Source organism: Heteronotia binoei, chromosome 2 (genome assembly GCF_032191835.1).
Source record: "Heteronotia binoei isolate CCM8104 ecotype False Entrance Well chromosome 2, APGP_CSIRO_Hbin_v1, whole genome shotgun sequence".
Lineage (NCBI taxonomy): Eukaryota > Metazoa > Chordata > Lepidosauria > Squamata > Gekkonidae > Heteronotia > Heteronotia binoei.
In genome coordinates, this window is record NC_083224.1 from 173,751,282 (window position 1) to 173,773,226 (window position 21,945).

A 21,945-nucleotide genomic window follows, 5' to 3' on the forward strand; every position below is an offset into this window, starting at 1 on the left:
GCCAATGGGCCTGGAGGAAAACATCCTGTCCCTTTTAATAGAGCTTTTAATACCTGCTGTTACTTAGCAGGTGGGGAGGGAAGGTGGCATGGTATAGCCCTGTCTTGTCAGATCTTGGAAGCTGAGCAGGGCTGGTACTTGGAAGGGAGACCACCAAGGTAGGCTCTGCTGAGGAAGGCAGAGGTTCATCATACGAAGGGACTGTGCTGAGCTACAGCTAGAAAAGGATCCCATTTTTCTGTCTGCCACATTTTTATCTCACTCCTTCCTCTAAGGAGCTGAGGACAACATACCTGGTTCTCTCTTCCTACATTTTAGCTTCACAGTGATTCTGCAGGGTATGACTGGCCTGTAGTCTCTCAGTGATCTTCCATAGTGAAGTGAGGGTTTGAACCCGGGTCTCCAACATCCGTGGTGCTAGAAGAAGAAGAACTGCAGATTTATACCCAGCCATTCTCTCTGAATCAGAGACTCAGAGTGGCTTACAATCTCCTATATCTTCTCCCCCCACAACAGACACCCTGTGAGGTGGGTTGGGCTGAGAGGGCTCTCACAGCAGCTGTCCTTTCAAGGACAACCTCTGCCAGAGCTATGGCTGACCCAAGGCCATTCCAGCAGGTGCAAGTGGAGGAGTGGGGAATCAAACCCGGTTCTCCCAGATAAGAGCCCACGCACTTTACCACTGCACCAAACTGGCTCTCTTTACACTGCTACACTGCACTAAACAATTCTCAAGATGGTAATGGAGGTGAAGGCCCACCAATCATGGCATTTCATGCTGGGAACTGGCATGGCAGTGTGTTGGTATCATTGCCTCAGTACCAGTCATGGATCCACGCCCCCGTCACACCCTTTAGCAGCCTTACTAAAAAAGCACCAATCCTCAGACAGCAAGCCTACCTCTGTATTGCTGGTAATGGCCAACCCATTCCTATCAGCCAGTGCTTCCCATTCATTCTTTAACCATTTCCCCCTTCTGCCTTCCCTCAATGCAACAAAATTCACCCTCTCTCCTCTAGTTATCTATATGAGCATTTCATTGGTTGCCTAGGAGAAAGCCACTGGATGAACAAAATAATAATGGAAGCAAATGTAACATTAAAAATGTCAGTTTTCAGAATCCAGGCAAGGGGACTTACAGTCTCACCAGGCAGCTTTTCACCGTTCTCCAACTAAAGTCCCCAACTTAATTTTACAACTAAAGAATTTTGAAGGAAAATTCCAGAGTGAAATTGCTGGATTGGGATTCAGATTTAACAAGGATCTGAGGTTCCTCAGTCATTCCAGGCATAAACCACCTTATCAAAACAAGGCGAATTATATTACAACTGGCCATTGCTATTGTAAATGGGGTCTGTACTTACGCACAAGGACCCACTCTGTGCATTTGACGAAGGCTTTTTCTAGGACAAAATCTTATTCATCTTTAAGTTGTCAAAAGACTCTTGGCTCTTTTTGCGGGGAGGGGTGTTGCTGCAAAAGATTAACATAGCTACCCTCACCTAAAATCTAACTAGTTTGGAAGTAAACAATGAGAGGGCAAGCACGAATAGACAGACTAAGGTAGATGAATACATGCAAATGTAATGATGCCCATGTAGTTCTTCATACCAGTTGGGGGTGAGGATCAGAGTCTACCAACTTGCTACCTCGTGCAAACAGCTGGAAGGGTGCCGGACCATCTTTCCTCAGAGTTCTCAAAAACCTGGCACAGTGCTTATCATACCAGTAATAATTGGTTTGGAGGATGTGTTGCTATTGATTAAAGCCATAGATCAAGGCAAGACTTCAAGTAGCAGTATGGATTTTTTTTTAAACCCGTGAGTCATGTCTGCTAACAGCAACAAAGCAAGCTTTGCTGGGCACCCAAAGACAAATGGTGACATTTCATTGCACGAGTGACCGATTGCTTAAAAGATTGCCTTCCTACTTGCTGGGCTCCTTCCTTTTCCAATTAATTCAGATGCCTTCTTTAGGCTTTTTTTGTTTGTTTGTTTTTAGTTAATTAGAGTTAATGGAATGTTAAAAGATTATTCCAGTATATATGCGGGGGAAAGGCAGTGGCTCAACGGCAGAGCATTTACTTTGCATGCGGAAGCTCACAGGTTCAATCCTAGGCATCTCCAGTTAAAAGAATCATATAGTAGGTGATATGAAAGACTGAGATTCTGAAGAGGGGCTGCTAGTCAGTGTTGACAATACTGACATCGATACACCAATGAGAAGCTTAAACAAGGAGTCCTGTCTTGGGGGTAGAGCACCTGTTTTGCATGCAAAAGGTCCCAGGTACTGTTCCCTGGCACCTGCAGTTAAAACTTGACCAGGTGGTAGGTGAGGTGAAGGTCCTAAGATCCTAGAGAGCTGCTGCCAGTCAGAGTTGGCAATGGTGACCTTGATAGATGAATGGTCTCTCTTGATATAAGACAGGTTCACGACGTGCTCATACTTTATTTATGTTGGATTGTGGACTGTTCTCTGAAGCATAGAGATACTCCACGCTCCATGCTGCTTTCCCTAGTGGCCCTAGTGTGTAAGATGCTGGTTATCTTAACGACAAAGGGGTGACACGTGTGTTAGGTATCCTTTCCTGTACTCTGATCTGGAATACTACAACAGGGCCTTTTTTTGTAGCAGGAACTCCTTTGCATATTAGGCCACACCCCCTGATGTAGCCAATCATCCTGAAGCTTCCAGTAGGCCCTGTAAGAAGTGCCCTGTAAGCTCTTGGAGGATTGGCTACATCAAGGGGGTGTAGCCTAATATGCAAAGGAAGTTCCTGCTACAAAAAAAAAGTTGTGTATTACAAGTTCATTGGGAAGACATTCTGGCCATTTCCCACTAGCAAATGAATCTGGTTGTGCTATCAAGGTAAGAAGGATAGGAGGATAACCTTGGTTCACTGTTTTTCATCTACAGCTGGATTTGCCAGTGGGGGCGTGGGGAGACTAACAGGCACACTTATTTGGCAAACAATGGCAACAGATAGGTAGAGGATCCACGTAAACATATTGGCCCAAAGAAAGAGCCAGCTAAATATACTCTAATCCAGCAAAACAGTGTGTGAGCTCTTAAGTTGTGCAGCAATATTATATTTGTTTTATATCCCATTTTTCTCCTTACTGGGGGCTGAAAGCAGCTAAAAAATACAACAAAAGCTGTCCTGACCTGGATAGCCCAGGCAAGCCTCATCGCATCTGATCTCGGAAGCTAAGGAAGGTTGACTCTGGCAAGTACTTGGATGGGAGACCTCCTTGGAATACCAGCAGTTGGGAGGCAGGGGCAGGATTTATTCAGTCACCTCTCTGAATAGCCTCCAGGCCCCCAGTAGGGGTTAGTCACCAGAAGTCACCATAACTTCCAGGTGCAGACATATGCATACATAAAATAAAAATACCCCCCCCCCCAAAACAAATGAGAAAGAGCAGGGCTTTTTTTTGTAGCAGGAACTCTTTTGCACATTAGGCCACACACCCATGATGTAGCCAATCCTCCCAGAGCTTACAGGGCTCTTAGTGCAGGGCCTACTGTAAGCTCCAGGAGGATTGGCTGCATCGGGGTGTGTGACCTAATATGCAAAGGAGCTCCTGCTAGAATTCCAGCCCTGGTGATAGTCGTCATTGCAGCGAAACTGGAGAAGATGGGCTATATCCTCTGAGTCTGCACCAAGGCTTCCTTCAACAAGGACAGACGTTTCTCCACCAGAGGAAGCCCTTCTTCATGGGACAAGGGAAGAGTCCAAATCTCTCTCCCTTGAAGGAAGACTTAGCAGAAGAGAGTCATAAGATCCAACTTCCTAGGGGGGAATCACAGGATCTGCCCCTATGTTTAGGTGATGTGCTAGGGACAGGAGTCAATGGAAACATGTCACATGGGACTCAGATCAGGAACCCCAGCGGCCAGACGTTGGTTGCATGCTTTCTGTGATGCCAGAGCTGATGGTCTGAGGAAGGAAGTGCTGGCTGTTCGAGCCAGTTGGGTGTAGCGGTTAAGAGTGGCAAACTCTAATCTGGAGAACTGGGTTTGATTCCCCCACTCCTCCACATGCAGTCAACTGGGTGACCTTGGGTCAATCACAGTTCTCTCAGAGCAGTTCTCTCAGTGTTCTCTCAGCCCCACCTACCTCATAGGGTGCTTGCTGTGGGGAGAGGAAGGGAAAGAGATCGTAAGCTGTTGTGAGGCTCTGAGTGAAAGGTGGGGTATAAATCTCTCCTCCTCCTCCTCCTCTTGTTCAGAGTAAATGCAACATCTCATTTCTTTGCAGGAGAAGAGTCCCTGACAATTTTCGTGGACAAGCGGAAGCTCAGTCGGAAAGCGGAAGCTGGCAGCCCTGGAGGAAGCGGAGGGACCAACACCACCGTCTCCTTGGAAACGCTGCACCAGCTGGCAGCCTCCTACTTCATTGACCGTGAGAGCACGCTACGGCGGCTCCACCACATCCAGATAGCGACAGCAGCCATAAAGGTAACCCTGTAGGCAAGTGACAGACTGTTTTCTGCCCCACCCACTGTCAAGTTGGGGGGGGGGCACGTGCACAAGTGAGAGGACTTGCCCAACTCACTCCCCCTCCTCCTGCTATATGGGGTAGTTGCCACCCCAAAGCACTGCCCATTTCATTGATTATCTCACATCCTAACCCAGCCAGGATTCTGTTGCTTTTCCATGGGAAAAATGGCCAGGCATGAGGGTGAAAATCTTTGAACACAGACTGAACTCTTAAAAAAAGAAAAACTTCATTAACTACAACCCAAACTTTTAATGCTGGAACACAAGTACACAGGAGGAGTATCTCACAGCCTTACAGAAAAATAAAACATGTGAGGTTAATCTAAATTTTGTAGTCCCTGTTATCTTGGCACCCACTCTTTGGGGTGGACACCAACTTGCTGGAACCTCCAAAAAGAGAAGCTGATCAAGACAGACTCCACTCTGTTCCCTCCCTTAAGAACATAAGAGAAGCCATGTTGGATCAGGTCAGTGGCCCATCCAGTCCAACACTCTGTGTCACACAGTGGCCAAAAAAACAGGTGCCCTCAGGAGGTCCATCAGTGGGGCCAGAACACTAGAAGCCCTCTCATTGCGCCCCCCCCCCCAACTCAAGCACCAAGAATACAGAGCATCACTGCCCCAGACAGAGAGTTCCTGTTGGGTATCTGATGCAATATCACTTCCTGTTGTCATGAGTTAATTAAATGTTTGTATATGCATGCTGATGTTTAGTCAGTGAGTAGGTAGAGCCAATGAGAATGTCTGCACGTACTTCCCGCCAAGGCTAGGTGTCAATATGCATAGTAACCATTCAGGGAGAGCCCTAATAGGCTAATCCATATATTTGGGTGGTGGTCTAGGAGAAAACATTTGGTTAGTTTTATTGCTCTTTGTGTAAAGCCCTTAGATCTCCATGCAGTTGAAGTTAGGACTCCAGAGAGTCGAGATGTAGCCTAGAAGCTAGAAAGGATATTGAATCCTTTGTTTTTCTAGAAATCCCAGTCATACCTTTTCCTCATTAGAAAAGTAAACTACTTTTATTCTTAAGCTAAACTGTGTGCCTGGCTGTTATTTGTGGTTATCTCCACGTTACTCTGCTAATAGTATATCTAAACCCCAACAGTTCCAACAATACGCTGTGGCTAATAGCCACTCATGGACCTTTGCTCCATATGTTTATCCAATATGTTTATTCCTGGTCCTGGCTGAAGCAATCTGACAGAGTGTCCAGATCCTATAACCCTTCCTGTGCCAGTTTCCCCTATATCCTGTCTTGAACTTGGAAGTAAAATGCAACAGGGATTGCTCTGCATCCTCTTCTCCAATCAGTCCATCTCAAGCCTTTATGGCCCAACTCAGGCTGCCCAACTCAGGGGATTTCTTTGTAGCAGGAACTCCTTTGGTTATTCGGCCACACGCCCCTGATGTAGCCAGGCCTTCAGGAGCTTACAGTAGGCCTTGTACTAAGAGCCCTGCAAGCTCCAGGAAGATTGGCTACATCAGGGGTGTGTGGCCTAATATGCAAAGGAGTTCCTGCTACAAAAAACCCCCTGGACCAAAGAGTCATCCATCTTGCTTCTTTCTGGCATTTAGGCAGGTGAGGAAACTCATTACCACTCATACCCTGTTTATGGCCTGGTTCCCCTCCTCAGAGAAATATCCCTTCTCTCTGATAGTGGGCCTCCTAAGTGTAACAAAAGGCACGTTGCATATTTCTGTCACAACACCCGCAACCTCCTGTTGATCTCTGAGAAGGGTTTAGGAAGTCTGGACTGCAGTAACATATCCACATGGAAAACCTAGAGCCCTTTTTAGTAAGTCCATCTGCTGAAAAGGCTGCCTCCCTCGCTCTTGGGTTTCTGGTGTTTGGTCTAAAAGTGCTATGGGGGCAAAGAACCTGAAGTTCTGAGTACAGTGGTGGATCGTAGAACATCTGTGGGCTGCAACATGAGTGATCAGCAGATCCAGTACTGGTTCCCTGTGCTCTGGTGTAATATAATACGTATGTTTTGGAACGGGGACTACATATCAGACTGAAGTCTCCAATTTCTTCTCACCCAAAGATTCTATGTAATGGTGATAGAAAACACTATCAAGTCATAGTCAACTTAAAGGGACCCCCATAGGGTTTTCAACACGAGGGGCAAACAAAGGTGATTTGCCATTGCCTGCCTCTGTGTAGCAGCCCTGAACTTCCTTGGTGGTTTGCCATCTAAGTATGAACCAGGGGTGACTCTGCTGAGCTTCTGAGATCTGACCAGATCAAGCCTGGAGCATCTGTGTAATACATTTAGAAGAAGAAGACGACATTGGATTTATATCCCGCCCTCCACTCCGAATCTCAGAGTCTCAGAGTGGCTCACAATCTCCTTTATCTTCCTCCCCCACAACAGACACCCTGTGAGGTGGGTGGGGCTGAGAGGACTCTCACAGCAGCTGCCCTTTTCAAAGACAACCTCTGCCGGAGCTATGGCTGACCCAAGACCATTCCAGCAGGTGCAAGTGGAGGAGTGGGGAATCAAACCCAGTTCTCCCAGATAAGAGTCCACGCACTTAACCACTAAACCAAACTGGCTCTGACTTTGTCTGCTTCCGTGACAGCAGTTGTCCACCTCTAGTGTGAAATCAGAAATGAACAGTGCTCTTTATTGGAGCAGGGAGCTCAGAAAAATGTACGAGGCATCACCATTGTGTGTGCAGGGAGCGCCCATTGAGAAACTGCTGCCTCCCTTGTAGGAGAATGTTTGGCTCGGGACTTCCAACATTTTGTGATGGGCTCCCCACCCCCTTGGCAGCCATTTTGAGTTAGTGTGAGCTACCTCACAGTTTTTTAGCCTCTGACACACATATTTTTGTCTTAGGTGAGGAAAAATGGCCCCAGAGCAAACTAATATATGCAGTAGCTCACAACTTTAACGCCAGTCGCTCACGAAGCAGAATTTTTGCTCACAAGACTCCACTGCTTAGAAGGGAGTATCGGCACCCAGTACCTGTTCCAAAAAATGCCCATAGGGTCACAAGTTTGGGCACTTCTGGTCTGCTGGGCCTGGCAGTGGTTCTCCAGGGTCTCCAGCAGGGGTCATTCCTGGCCAGGGATTCTTTTCGTCAGAGGAAAGGAACAGGGCCCTAGATGCAAAGCAGATGCCCAACCCCTGCGAGATAGCCCTGCTTTTTGGGGGAGCGATAAATCCCAGAGTTCCCTTCCCTTTCCCCGGAGGCCAGAATGTTCATCAGAATTGGAACCAGAAAAGAGATTTTGTTTTCCTAAGTCTCCTTGCTTTCCTAGAGCATACCCTGGTTTTATTCCCCCCGCCCCCCCCCCCCATATGTCTGGATTTTAATTTGCAGGTTGCTTCAGCGAGGCTGCCGTCCTGGGGGACTGCTACCCGAGCTCTGCAATTATAAACCCATCTCTGGAGTCAGCTTCCTTCCCCACCTGCACTGCTTCCCCCTCTCCCCCCCACCAAGGAAACAGGAGGGGGGGGCCTCACGCTGGGAGTTCAGACAAGGAGTGGAGCCTTTGTGCTATTTATGGGAAATTGGCTGTGCTAATGATGCGGCGCTTTTTATCAAGGGCTGGAGGCAGGGCTGTTCTCTGTCAGCAGGCCAATTACCACACAATTATCCCCCCCCCCATTTTTTTTTAAGAGCTAGTGCGGTCTGGTCTTTTGCATTGTCTCAGGATTGAAGCGCTTTGCTTTTGCACACAGAACAACGCGTCCTCTGGTCCTGCCATTCCAACACCTTCTTTCGTTTTGTGGCATTTCATTTCACTGTGTGAGATTTCATTGCACGTCTGCCCCCCCTCCCCCGCCCATTTTGAGGTTGGAAAGGATATTTTTGAGTGGAAGCCAGGCAAAAATGCAGTTTGGCGCTTGGAGGGTGAAAAAGCTAAACAGCTCCCTCCTTCCTGCTACTGTGTAGCGATTAAGAGTGGGGGGCTCTAATCTAGAGAAGAAGACGAATTGGTTTGTACACCCTGCTTTTCTTTAACCTAAAAAGTGGCTTACGGTTGCCTTCCCTTGCTCTCCCCACAGCAGGCACCTTGTGAGGTAGGTGGGGCTCAGAGACTTCTGAGAGACCTGTGACTGGTCCAAAGTCACCCAGCAGGCTTCATTTGGGGAATCAAACCCGGTTCTCTAAATTAGAGTTGGCTGCTCTTAACCACTACACCTTGGTGGCTCTGGAGAATAGGTTTTGATTTTCCCCCAGTCCTTCACATGAAACCTGCTGGGTGATCTTCGGCCAGTCACAGTTCTCTCAGAACTCCTTCAGCTCCAACTACCTCACAAGGTGATTGTTGTGGGGAGGGGAAGGGAAGGTGATTGTAAACTGCTTTGAGACTCCTCAAGGTAGAGAAGAGCGAGGTATAAAAACCTCCTCCTTCTATGAGGCACTATCATAGCACTGGCTACTGTGGTGTGGTTGCACAGCTTCCATTTGCATTGATGAGGCTTGGAGACGAGAACTTCGCCTCATGGTGGATTGGACCCTGTGGCTCAGCTCACTGACTCCTGCTCTGTCACCCTTGCAGGCTTGACTTTGTGGACTTAGAATAAGGGCATGCCTCTGCTGAGGATCACACTGTCAGTTTTCAGCTGGACCCTGAATCACGTTAGAGCCGCCTCTTGTGTGTAAATTTTTGGAGTAAATCCATATGAAAATGTAAATCAGCATATTCAGAGAATCTCTATATGTGTTTTAACCCTTGCCTGCTCCAAGCCAGCATAAATAGACAAGGGTTTCACAGCACAGCTGGATACATTTCTGAAGTGAGTGTGTGTGGAAGTGGAGATATATATATATATATATATATATATATATATATATATATATATATATATATATATATATATATATATATATATATCCCTTTAAGTGGAATCAAACATTGACATTCATAGATCCAGAACTAACTTTCTTTCTTTCTTTCTTTCTTTCTTTCTTTCTTTCTTTCTTTCTTTCTTTCTTTCTTTCTTTCTTTCTTTCTTTCTTTCTTTCTTTCTTTCTTTTCTCTCTCTCCCTGCCTTCCTCCCTCCCTCCCTCCCCATGGGGGCCTTAAGAAGCTGCTATGAGTGGTAAGCAGAATTGTGTTGCTGCTTGAAGCTCAATTAGAGTTTCTCTTGGAGAAGCTTTATTTTTGTTGCATAAAGCTTAGCTCCCCATTCCTTTTACACCCCCCAAGTTTTCACTTAGAATACATTATGCCACCTGTTCACTTTTGCATGCAGGTGTGTTATTTGCATATTCCAATTGCTGCCACTTTCAGGACTAATTGTGGCAAAAAAAAAAAGAAACGAAATGAGGCGGAAGGAAGGAAGAAAAGGAAAGGAAGGCAGAGTGGAAAATCAGATAGAGAAGGATTGACAAGGAAGTCAAGATGTGCTTTTGTATGCAGAGGGCACAAAGAAGGGCAAGACGTACAGCAAGTTTCAAAGACCTGCTCTTGGGTGCAGCTGAGATGAAAGTGAAAAACAACAGCAGTAGTGGGTCTTAAGAGCATTCTCTGGGATTCTTTTTTATACCTTTCTGGCACACTCCTCCTTTTCCCACCTCAGAGCCAGTTTGATTAAGTGTGTGGTGTAGTGGTTAAGTGTGTGGATTCTTATCTGGGAGAACCCAGTTTGATTCCCCACTCCTCCACTTACAGCCACTGGAATGTCCTTAGGTCAGCCATAGCTCTCGCAGAGGTTGTCCTTGAAAGGGCAGCTTCTGGGAGAGCTCTCTCCGCCCCACCCACCTCACAGGGTGTCTGTTCTGGGGGAAGAAGATAAAGGAGATTGTAAGCTGCTCTGAGACTGATTCAGAGAGATGGGTGGGGTATAAATCTATAGTCTTCTTCTTCTTCAGGCCTAGTTTACATCTGCACGAGAATGAGAGGGTCTGACCCTGAGATGGTAGCGTGAAAAGTATCCTTTCAGAGTGTAGGAAAGGCTGCTTTCTGTTTCACACACACACACACACACACAGCTGTGCGATTGAGAGAGCCTGACAAAGCAAGCTCTGCTTCCCCCCTTCCTCCCCAAGGAAGGAGCCTCAGCCAATGGAGAAAATAGAGGTTTTGCTCTGTATCTCCTGTGCGATTGAGCAAACCTTGCACAGCAAGCTGTGATGCAGAGAGAGAGAGGGAGAAGGAAGCAGATGACAGCCAGTTGCTCATGGGCTTGATAGGAGCCCTCTGGGGGCCTAATTCGGCCCCCAGGCCACATGTTCATCACCTCTGCTTTAAGTCATCATGGTGCTAGTAGCCATTAATACTCTCCATATCCTCGTCTATGTGGTACTGTACTTTTCATAAGTTTACAGTCAGACCAACTTGGTCAGAAGTACATGGTTGGAGTGAAAGAAACAGTGTTTCCAGCACCAGCACAGCGTTACCCCAGCACATGCATCCTTTGAAGATGTCTTCTCCAGGACTGAATAGAGGAGACTTGCTGTTAAAGCAAGAAAATGGGCAAGCAGCTCAGGGAAAGACCCAGAGATTTCCCAGAGGGGTGCCACATAGACAGGATTGGGCAAGGGAAGGAGGTGGGTGATCTTGAAAGTTTGAACACCCCACCCCTGCCTTAGTGACATAATTTTTTGTCCCAACACTATGCTGTGGTTGAAGCCTTCCTCCAGTCTGTGTAGCCATCTTCCAACTTTAATGGCTCTTCTGTGGAGAGAACAACCACTTAGGTTAGAGGAAGGCATCAGAATAGGTGGAGCAGAGTGGTAGGCGACAAGCCAATAGGTACAGGCAGGTAGCTAGAGGAAGGAGAGAGAAAAAGCATCGATATGAATTTTTCACTTCATTTGTTATGACTGCTAAAGTGCACTGCCTGCTTGCTATAAAAGGAGAACCTCTTTGTCTCCCTTAGGTCACCGAGACCAGGACGGGACCGCTTGGATGCAGTAACTATGACAATCTGGATTCCGTGAGCTCTGTCCTTGTCCAGAGCCCTGAGAACAAAGTTCAGCTCCTTGGTAAGTTTAGGCTCTTATCTCTTTTGCTGGCCCATGAATGTATCCCTAGAAATCATTTGACGCTGATTATCAGAGCCCATCTTCTAAGTCAGGGGGCTTTGGGGGACAAGGTAGGAAATGCAATTCTAATATATTGTTGGAGAGAAGTTGATGTCATGATGGGAGGTGCTTATTCCTCTCCCATCTCCCCTTTCTTCCGGCTCAAATGCTTCCTCTCCCTTCTTGGTAGCTGGATAGAACCACACCTCAGAAAGGGAGTCCCATCACATCATTGGCATCTGATCAAAATCAAGGCAGAACTCCCCCTAGAAGCAAAAATGACCAAACTAAGGCTGTGGTTCTTTGGTCACATTGTGAGCAGACAAGAATCACCAGGAAAGAAAATAATGCTAGGAAACGTTGAAGGCATCAGGAAAAGAGGAAGATCCAACATGAGATGGATTAATTCAGTCAAGGAAGCTATAGTCTTTGTTCTGCAAGACCTGAGCAAGGCTGTTAACAACAGGACGTTTTGGGAGTCATTCATTGATAAGGTCACCGTAAGCTGGAATGAAGGCTTAGGTCTAGCTATTGACCTTATCCCTGAGACAGCTTTGCCCATTGATCAGACTCAAAGCCAATCCAGAGGATCTTTCTGTTGTAACTCAGGTGACCAGGTCATGTGAGCCACCTGTAGGACAGCCAACCACAACTGCATCACATAGGATGAAAAATGTTACTTGAGCCTATGTATTATTTCATGGCCAGTGTATACGCTATTCAAGGATCTATTTGGATGGATGTGAGCCAACTGGTAATGTACATCAATCAGTCTGTGGCAGGGCTGCCATGGATCCCTAGTCAAAGATTCCCTCTAGGCCCACCCTTCACACCATTTAGATCCAACCCAAGAATTATATGAAAACAAATCACAGGACTTTCTCTGCTCCGCAGTCCCCTGTGTGAGTCTGGGCCCCTGAGCTTTGCTCCCTCTCATTGTCCCTGGTGACTGTCTGCCATCATGCAAAGCTGTGGAAATGCAGAAATGCAGAGCATCTGTCAGGGATTTTGCACATTGCCAACTTTGTGTGGATAGTTACTGAGAAAAGCTGCAGCATGTGGGAGCAATCCTAAGCAAATCTTAGAAGGAAGTCCCATTTTATTCTAAGGGGCTTCCGCCCAAGGAAGTGCTTTTAGGATTGCAGCTTGTGTCTTGTTTATTGCACACTGGATGGGTTTGCATGCAGAAAGCTCCAGGTTCAATCCCTGACATCTCATAAGAACATAAGAGAAGCCATGTTGGATCAGGCCAATGGCCCATCCAGTCCAACACTCTGTGTCACACAGTGGCCAAAAAAACAGGTGCCATCAGGAGGTCCACTAGTGGGGCCAGGACACATGAAGTCTTCCCACTGCGCCCGCCCCCCAAGCACCAAGAATAAAGAGCATCGCATGCTCCAGACAGAGAGCTCCATCTATACCCTATGGCTAATAGCCACTGATGGACCACTGCTCCATATCTTTATCCAGTCCCCTCTTGAAGCCATCTATGCATGTAGCTGCCACCAGCACCAGTGGCAGTGAATTCCATGTGTTAATCACCTTTTGGGTGAAGAAGTTAAACTCTCCAGTTGAAAGTACCTGGTGGCTGGTGATGTGAAAGACTTCAGCCTGAGACCCTGGAGAGCTGCTGCCAGCCTGAGTAGGCAATGCTGGCTTTGATGGACTGATAGCCTGATTCAGTATAAGGCAGCTTCCTGTGTGTTCATGTATACTCTGGAAAAATTTGTTTGTAAGATGCTACAGGAGCGGAGTGGGATTACTTTGCAGTGTCTCTAAAGACTCGGCTCCCCAAAGGAACCATTATTGCAAAAAGATGATAGACCAGGAAGATCTGTTATGGAAAGGAGTTCTGTTCTGCTGGTCCCCATTATTCCAACCGCAGGGGGCCTATATTTTATTATTGTGCTTTACTATTTGTTTAATTTTGTTTTCATTACCCTTTTCATTACATCAACCGCAAGGTTATTAACCACCTCACTATCAAAGCACAATCAATAAAACCAATAGAACCAATGATAAACAGCGTAAAGCCAGTAAAACAGTGGCAATTAAATGACTGTAAAATTTCAAAAAGCAGCTGGTGAATAAAATTTTGAATTAGAGATATACAGCAATAGTAAAATTCAGCAGTAACCAGGACGTTTTTTGTAGCAGGAACTCCTTTGCATATTAGGCCACACACCCCTGATGTAGCCAGTCCTCCTGGAGCTTACAGTAGGCCCTCTACCAAGAGCCCTGTAAGCTCTTGGAGGATTGGCTACATCAGGGGTGTGTGGCCTAATATGCAAAGGAGTTCCTGCTTAAAAAAAGAAAAAAAGTCCTGGCAATAACACCATAACTCAGTTAAGTATGGATAAAACCAATGCAGGGCCAAGAATCAAAAACCAAAGCCATCCATTCCCATGATAAAACTAAACATTAAAAGCTGGAGAGTACATTAACATTCTTAATACAAATTAAGGGTTGTTAAGTCACAACTATCTTATACTACCCTCATGCGGTTTGCAAGGCGAGAGATGAGCAGAGGTGGGTGCTGTTACTTTCCTCTGCATAGCAATCCCATCTTTCTTGGTGGTCTCCCAAGTATCTTGGCCAACCCTCTTTACCTTCCAACCCTTCACAAGCTCAGGCTAGATTGGGCTATTCCTATTGCTACAAGAATGTTTTTACCTGTTGGTTAAAGCTAAAGAATGAAGATGGCACAGGTGGATTGTAGGATAAAGGGGCTGTGTCGTGCTGATGCTGGTGAGGATACCCAGTCCGGATCCATTTAGGCATTTAAAGGTAAAGACCAGCACTTGGAATTGTGTTTGGAGATGAGTCATCCACCAGCGCAGCTCCTTCAAAGCTGGCAAGATGCATTCTTGTGCAGGTGAGTGTGTCAGAGCAGCTGGATTCTAAACTGACTGAAGTCGCTCAACCCTCTTCAAAGGCAGCCCCACGTACAGCGGTAATTGAGTCTCGCTGTGATCAGAGCGTGGATAATTGTGACCAGCAGTGTTGTTCCCCTTTTTTGTACAGGCCTGCAGGCTCTGTTGCCTGAGTACCTGAGGGAACGCTTTGTGGCTGCTGCCCTCAGCTACATTACCTGCAATTCAGAGGGGGAGCTGATCTGCCGAGAGAATGATTGCTGGTGTCAGTGTGGGCTTAGTTTCCCACAATGCAACTGCCCCGAGGGTGACATCCAAGCTATGGAAGAGAGTCTCCTCCAGATCCGGGAAGCTTGGGACAGTCACCACCAACAGTTTGAAGAATCGGGTGAGTTTGGGAAACATGCATTGTGACTCCCCCCACAATCATTCTGCCCCCACCGTTACCGTTTCCCAATACAGGTTTAGGAACACCCCCAGGACAGAGCAGGCACAATTCACTACACATCTGGTCTCCTTTTACTAGATAGAGAGCCCTGGTCACTTTCCAAACACTAGGTCCTCTTTCCCGGAGATGTCTTCAGACAGAGCATCCCAGTTCCCTTTATTATCCACCTTTCCCCCAGCTACCACAGGGGGCTGTTGGAGCCAGGGAACCTGATACTTTCCCCTCTTATTTGCTGCCACCGTGTCATTAATTAAATTCACGTGCCATGGCCATTATGTTTTGCTTGTGTGTGTAGTCTTTTTCCTGAGACACTAGGCATCAATAGGGTTCAAACAGAGGAGGAAAAAAAGAGTTGTTCCTCGTATTTGAACTTATGACCCCAGGCTGCTCCTTTCATTGACCCGGGCCCTTTTTTTGTCAAGCTGACTGTTCTCTCTCTCTCTCTCTCCCTCTTCCCCCCTTGCTAACTGCCTGTCTTTGACTGCCTGCTTCCATCAGCATTCTGTCAACTCCCATGGAAAAATACTTCCATTTCCCCTAAACCAGTATTTCCCAGCATTCTGATAGCTGAAACATACTTAAATTCCTGAATTAAAATTGGGTGCGGATTTCACACTCACATCTTAAAATAATTACTTTTACTGAGGAAGCTATCCCGAGAGGTGCATGTGAGTCATTGATCTGAGCTTGCCACCTTCTCCTTGGCAGGGTATCCTTCTGCTTGGTCTCTGCTTTAGGATTAAGCAAGCGATCTGTCCACGACCAAGGCAGAGATGTGGCAAAATTATTCTGTCCCCACAGCAAAGATGAGTGCTAGAAGAGAAAGATCAGAACGGGGACTCACTCAGAGTCGCAGTGGATAGCCTCCCTTGTGAGTGTTTGCTTTGGAACATCCCATCAATTTACTTCTGATTGCGTACATTTCTTAAGTGACTGTACTAACCTCTGCTATTGGAAGAGAAAGTTATTATTAGTGGGAAATCTGAATGACAAAATTTGAACATTTCTAATTAAAAATCTTTTCACTCTGCATTGTAATCTATATAATGCTGCCAGGGTGCCTGACGCTTTGCAGGGTAACATTCAAGAAGGCACAGACCTGCCCCAAGGAGTTTACAGGCTAAAGTAGGGGAGGCTCTGAACGGATGACAGAGAGATGGAATTGAGGGTTACCAGGGGAAGAATGCACATTCAGATCAGTTGCTCACATTTGGGTTTCAGTAGGGGATGTTTATTCATCTTCAATACGAGTTCATATGAAAACAAGCCTGGTCAATCCAATTATATCCAACATTGGGATACTTAACAGGGTTTATAACATGTATACAAGCAACATAGCCCCTGAATCAAGACACAAAGTATTGGATTCATCTTTGATAACATTTATCTTGCTCAAATTGTTTTTCCAATAATTTATTTCCCAGTACAGTGTGCATTGCTGAAAATGACAAGTTGTGTGTGTTAATGTATTGAATTCTTCCCTTCCCTAAATCTAATATGGTGTGTCAGCTTCAATAAATCTATGAAGAGCCAGCGCTTATTTATCCACTGCTGAACTGGAAATGGAAATGGAAATTGAAGCTGCTGCCGTGTCTCAGTGCCCAGGAATGTCCCTGCTGCCCCCAACCGCCTCCCCCCCACAAGGCCTCGGGGTAATTAGCTACTAAAGGAAAGAGAACAGTTCAGAAGCCAGCAGCTCTGGCTTCTCTGTCTACCCAAGATTCCCTGCTACATTTTTCCTGCCTGTTGATTTCCAATGGAGCCTTCAAAACTCCCAGCAGTCACACAGCTACTTCCAACATGTCAAATGTGACTAGGCTACAGGCTCTGATATTTAGTTCCCAGATGGGAGGAGACCAGCCATTGTCTCACTTTTCCTCTCACCGCTACCGTTCTGAGTAAAATTCAGCCCTTGTCTCTCATCATGATGATGATGATATTGGATTTATACCCCGCCCTTTGCTCAGAATCTCAGAGCAGCTTACAATCTCCTTTACCTTCCTCCCCCACAACAGACACCCCCTGTGAGGTAGGTGGGGCTGAGAGAGCTCTCCCAGAAACTGCCATTTCAAGAACAGCTCTGTGAGAGCTATGACTGACCCAAGGCCGTGCCAGCAGCTGCAAGTGGAAGAGTGGGGAATCAAATCTGGTTCTCCCAGATAAGAGTCTGCACACTTAACAGCTACACCAAACTGGCTCTCATGAGATTGCCCAACATCGAAGGGGAGTATTTCTGTTCCTCTTCCCCACAAGGTGGCTGAGCAGTCCAGAATGGGAAGTAATGTATAGTTCACCATTGGGTTCTTCTGAATCCCTTGTCTTAGTGTTGTTTATGTATTTTATTTCCTATGTTTTTATTAAACGTTGTACATCGCCCAGAGCCCTGCTACTGCAATTCAGATTGGGCAATTAAGAAATTAACAACGACAACAATAACAATAATATCACTGTAGCATGCCAAGTAGCTAAGACAGGTGGATAAGGAAGTGTGCAGACTCTCTCTAATTAAACAACTTTATCTCTCCAAGGCACAAATCCACCGAAATACGAGAACAGATCTAGGTGCAGCAAGCAAAATATACAAAAAGAAAGTTATTAACTAGGTACTTACATCTATGGCATATCTGTTGCTTGCACAATGCACCCTCCCCGGGCCAGGTGTACCTTCAAGTATCTTTAACATCATTCCCTTTGGTCATCCTTCACGGCCAATGCACACTGGTGAGTTGGCCCCCAAAAGAATCTCCCAACAGCTCACTCTAACCAACCCCAAACAAAGGAACAGTTGAACAGTGAGATGTAGACTATGCTATCATGGCAAAATGTGTACAAACCCTTTCAGGTTTTTATCTCCCAGATTTGTCACTGGAGAGAAAATATGAATTTTTACCAAAGCAGAATTTCAGAATGTAATTATTGATACCATTGAGATTTTGGAAGTTAAAATGTGAGAAATGTGTAGGAAGAAGGTTAAGGCAAATCACCTCCCTGCCCTTCTGCTTATCTAGGCTCATGAGCTTTTTTGTCATGAGGGAACATTCAAACGTACCTCTCCCTCACACACATCAAATAAGAACCATCCAGGAAAAGGTCTACTGCCTACTGTGTATAACACCATATAATGTGCCAGTCTGACCTTCTGACCGATGCACTCTTTTTCTCTGACAGAGGAATTGCAGGCCCTGGTGAAGAAGTTCCCAGTGGATCGTTTTTGGAACATCACGGCAATCTCTCAGTATTGGGCCATGGACCTCGACATTCAGCATCGCTATCAGAAGCTGAGCACTGCCTTGAAGATGCTCTCCAAGAAGACCCATCGGATCATCCGGCGCCTCTTCAACCTAGCCAAACGCTGTCGCAGGCAACCTCGGTTCCGACTTCTGAAGGAGAGGTCTGGTGCTCTTGGGCCTCATTCCAGTTCAGGACTAGATGGCCCGTTAGCCCCACTGGCTTCACTGGGCATAAGCATGCCTAACCTGTGTTGGGTTGTGGCCTTTTGCGGTTCTGTCTGGGGGAACATTTTTCGCAAGGAGTCTGGTATCTAATGCCGGATTTGGAAGCCACAGAATGTTACAATGCAACCCTAAGCGTAGTCAAACCCCTCTAAGCCCATTGACTTCAGTGGACATTGAAGAGTCCACTTCTGCTAAGGGTTGCACCGCCAAGACTGTTCTGTGTGTTATGCGGAATGAGATGGCCGAGTTCTAGGCTGCAGCCGCACCTAGTTGAATATTGCATTATTGGTGTTTGGTAGCGATCATTTCCAACTGGATTGTGTGGCACAGACAAATGAACGCTCTCACATTTACCAAATAATGCCAGCATATTCACTTGGTATTCGGTGTGTGATTAACACCCGATAATTTGTTTTCAGTGTCTTGATATTTAACAGTGGATAACAGAATTCACATTTCAGATAGGGATTTTCACATTCTGTGCTGCCAGGTGTCAAATAAAAGTAAATATTCCTTTTAACATGAATCAGGTCTGTGTGGAAAGTAAGCAAGCGTGGATTAATTTTAGCTCGCTCACATGGTTTTCTAGTCAAGGCAATGTATTTGAGCAATATTGAGTCTTCCTTTTAGAGACTGGGGAAGAAACAGAGAATATGAACACACCTGGGTGTGTTTTGGCTTTATTGAAACTGAGTTTCCTTTTCTCTTTCCTTTCGTAGACCTTTGACCTATTGGTGGAACCACATGCAGTCCCTCCTGTACTGCAGTGAGACTGCTGCGCCAGGGACTTTTGTGGAGGAAAGTCATAGCTGCAGCTGCCGTCATGACCAGCTCTCCTGCCAGGGGATCATCCCATGTGCCTTGGGTGATGGGCCAGAATGTGCTGCCTGTGCAGAGGACAACGCCACCCAGTGCGGGGCCTGCAACCCCGGCTATGTGCTCACCGTAGGGCTGTGCCGGCCCGAGGTGGCCGAGTCCCTAGAGCACTATTTAGGGCTGGAGACAGACCTTCAGGATCTGGAGCTCAAGTACCTTCTGCAGAAGCGGGACAGCCGGATTGAGGTTCACTCCATCTTTATCAGCAACGACATGCGCCTTGGGAGCTGGTTTGACCCGTCCTGGAGGAAAAGGATGCTGGTGACCTTGAAGAGCAACAAGTATAAACCAGGCTTGGTCCACCTCATGCTTGCGCTCTCCCTCCAGATCTGCCTCACCAAGAACAGCACCCTGGAGCCAGTGATGGCCATCTACGTCAACCCCTTTGGGGGTAGCCATTCAGAGAGCTGGTTCATGCCCACCAACGAGACTGGCTTTCCTGACTGGGAAAGGACTAATGTGGATGCTTCTGGGCAGTGCCAAAATTGGACGCTCTCTTTAGGCAACAAGTGGAAGACCTTCTTTGAGACAGTCCATGTTTACCTGAGGAGCCGCATCAAGTCTCTCAATGACAGCTCCAATGAGACCATCTTTTATGAGCCCTTGGAAATGGACCCCTCTAAGAACTTGGGGTACATGAGGATCAATAGCTTACAGGTCTTTGGCTACAGCCTACCCTTTGAATCGGATGCGATCCGGGACCTCGTCCTTCAGCTGGATTACCCGTATACCCAAGGTTCTCAAGACTCTGCCATACTGCAGTTGATTGAAATTCGGGACCGAGTCAACCGTCTCTCCCCACCTGGGAAAACCCGCCTTGATCTTTTCTCCTGCTTGCTCCGGCACAGGCTCAAGTTGGCCAACAATGAGGTGAGTCGGATCCAGTCTACCCTGCAGGCCTTCAACGCCAAACTGCCAAACCCTGTGGAGTACGAGACTGGCAAACTGTGCAGCTAGCAACCGGGGGGGTGGGGCAGGGCTAGTGTTGTGTAACCCTAGAGGGCAGGACTGAGGGAACGGTGGTGGGGACTTCTAAAGGCCTTACTTTCATGCCAGCTGTGCGATTCTGGGGGGCAGACCTTGGCCGGCCTCCAAGACTTTGGCATTCAGAGGCTGCAGGGCACCAAGTCCAGGCATGAGATGTGGCACAAATCTACAGGATGATGGGCCAGGGCTACAGCATCATGCTGAAGTGGCTGAACGGGCTGCATCGTTTCCCTTGCCTGCAGGCTACTGTTGGGGAGCATGGCTGAAGATGTACAGGCGCACGTCAGCGTACCAGTCCGTGGTGACACAGAGTGGGGAGAGAGAGGTGACTGATGGGAAATTGGTGGGAGTGGCAATTTAAGACCTGGCTTTTGTGATCTAGCCTTTTAGCTAGTAAGTCTTTCAAGAAGTGAAAAGAGGGGTCGGACAAAACTGATTCAAGTGCTTTGAAAATGTTCACTGAGGAGGATTTCTCTGTGGCCCTCCACCTCCCGCAGTGCAGTTCACTTTTGTATTGTTTTTATGACTGTTTCTAACAATGTCATCGCCTTTTATGTTCTCTGTGCTGCTTTTTCTAAGGCTGCAACACCCCCTCCCCCCAAGCACATTTTCTTAGAAGTTGGCTCTGTGGATTATCTGTGGGAGTCACTCCTCCTAGGGAAAATGTGATGATTAAGAACAGGGTGTCAAATCTTTTCTTTTCTTTTTTTTTAAATTTCAGCTGCCTTTCCACTGCACAAGTCTGCTTGGCACTCTAATCCCATTCTTTTTGGGATGAGATGTTTTGGGTACTAAATGAACAGGGGTCTATGGGACAAGCCAGGTGTGGCTCAGTTGTCCCTTTCTCCCATCCGTATCGCAAAAGAAACACATCTCCCTCCCCTGCACCATATATGTCCCAGGATCCTATCACATTCAACTAACTTCACCAGGGGACAAAAGGCATCCCCCCACACACACACCCTGAGCATCTCTCGTGAAACATGGGCCGTTCAGGTTAAAAGTATATTTGGAACCTTTGGGGAGATGGGCCTTCGAAACATTTCTTTACTTATGCATTGATTTAATTGATTGACTTTTCTTTTTTTAAAAAAAACCCCTTTCGCATTTTTTAAAATCTTTGGAGTGGAATGCTTATTGCCAGTTGATTGCTCCAGCCGAATTATATCTTAGCCAAATGTCTTTGTTCTAATATATTTTGTAAGGAGGGGTGGGTTATAACCTTTTTTTTTTTTTGAGAAAAAAGGAAAGAAGTAAATGATCAAAAGCCTTTTCATGACTTCCTTAATAAACGCTGTGTGTGTGTGTGTGCGCGCGCGCGAGTGTGTGCACACGTGTAGAGACCCTGTGGGTGCAAAGAAATACGAGTATCGTTTACGTTCACATTCTCCAATGGTGATAGAATTCTCCAACAGTTGCTTTAGTGGTGATGTATTTCACTTCCTTCTCAACTGATAGTGAGGACAGCACAGAAGTGAATTTCTTACTACTGCTGTTGTTTTCTGAGAAATGCCAATGGCCAAGGAAGGAATCTAGAGAGATGTGTGTTTGTGTGCCCAGGCAAGAGATGTCAAAATGGTAAAGATATCAGATAAAACCGAGTCTCCCTCCTTTTTTCCAACCAGCCCACATCGGGTACAATTGAGAGACGGAGACTTAAGAACATAAAAGCAGTTGCGCTGGATCAGACCAATGGCTCTTCTGGTTTAGTGTTCTGTTTCACACAGCGGCCAACCAGATGCAAGCCTACCTCATCCTGTTTTGCCACCCCAATCCCCATTGCAGCCCATCCTGGATCTGAGCAACATCGTCATGA

General features: G+C 46.6%; 1 protein-coding gene across 1 annotated transcript in view; it reads left to right on the forward strand.

Annotated features, from left to right (window-relative positions):
* Positions 1–21,399, forward strand: part of BRINP2 (BMP/retinoic acid inducible neural specific 2) — a 57,197-nt gene extending 35,798 nt beyond the window's left edge. The window contains exons 3-7 of the mRNA XM_060232481.1: positions 4,262–4,461; positions 11,346–11,451; positions 14,515–14,751; positions 17,980–18,202; positions 18,986–21,399. Of these exons, the coding sequence (XP_060088464.1) occupies positions 4,262–4,461; positions 11,346–11,451; positions 14,515–14,751; positions 17,980–18,202; positions 18,986–20,099 (1,880 nt within the window). The 3' untranslated portion in view covers positions 20,100–21,399. The remainder of the gene's footprint in view (positions 1–4,261; positions 4,462–11,345; positions 11,452–14,514; positions 14,752–17,979; positions 18,203–18,985) is intronic.
* The last annotated feature ends 546 nt before the right edge of the window (positions 21,400–21,945 follow it).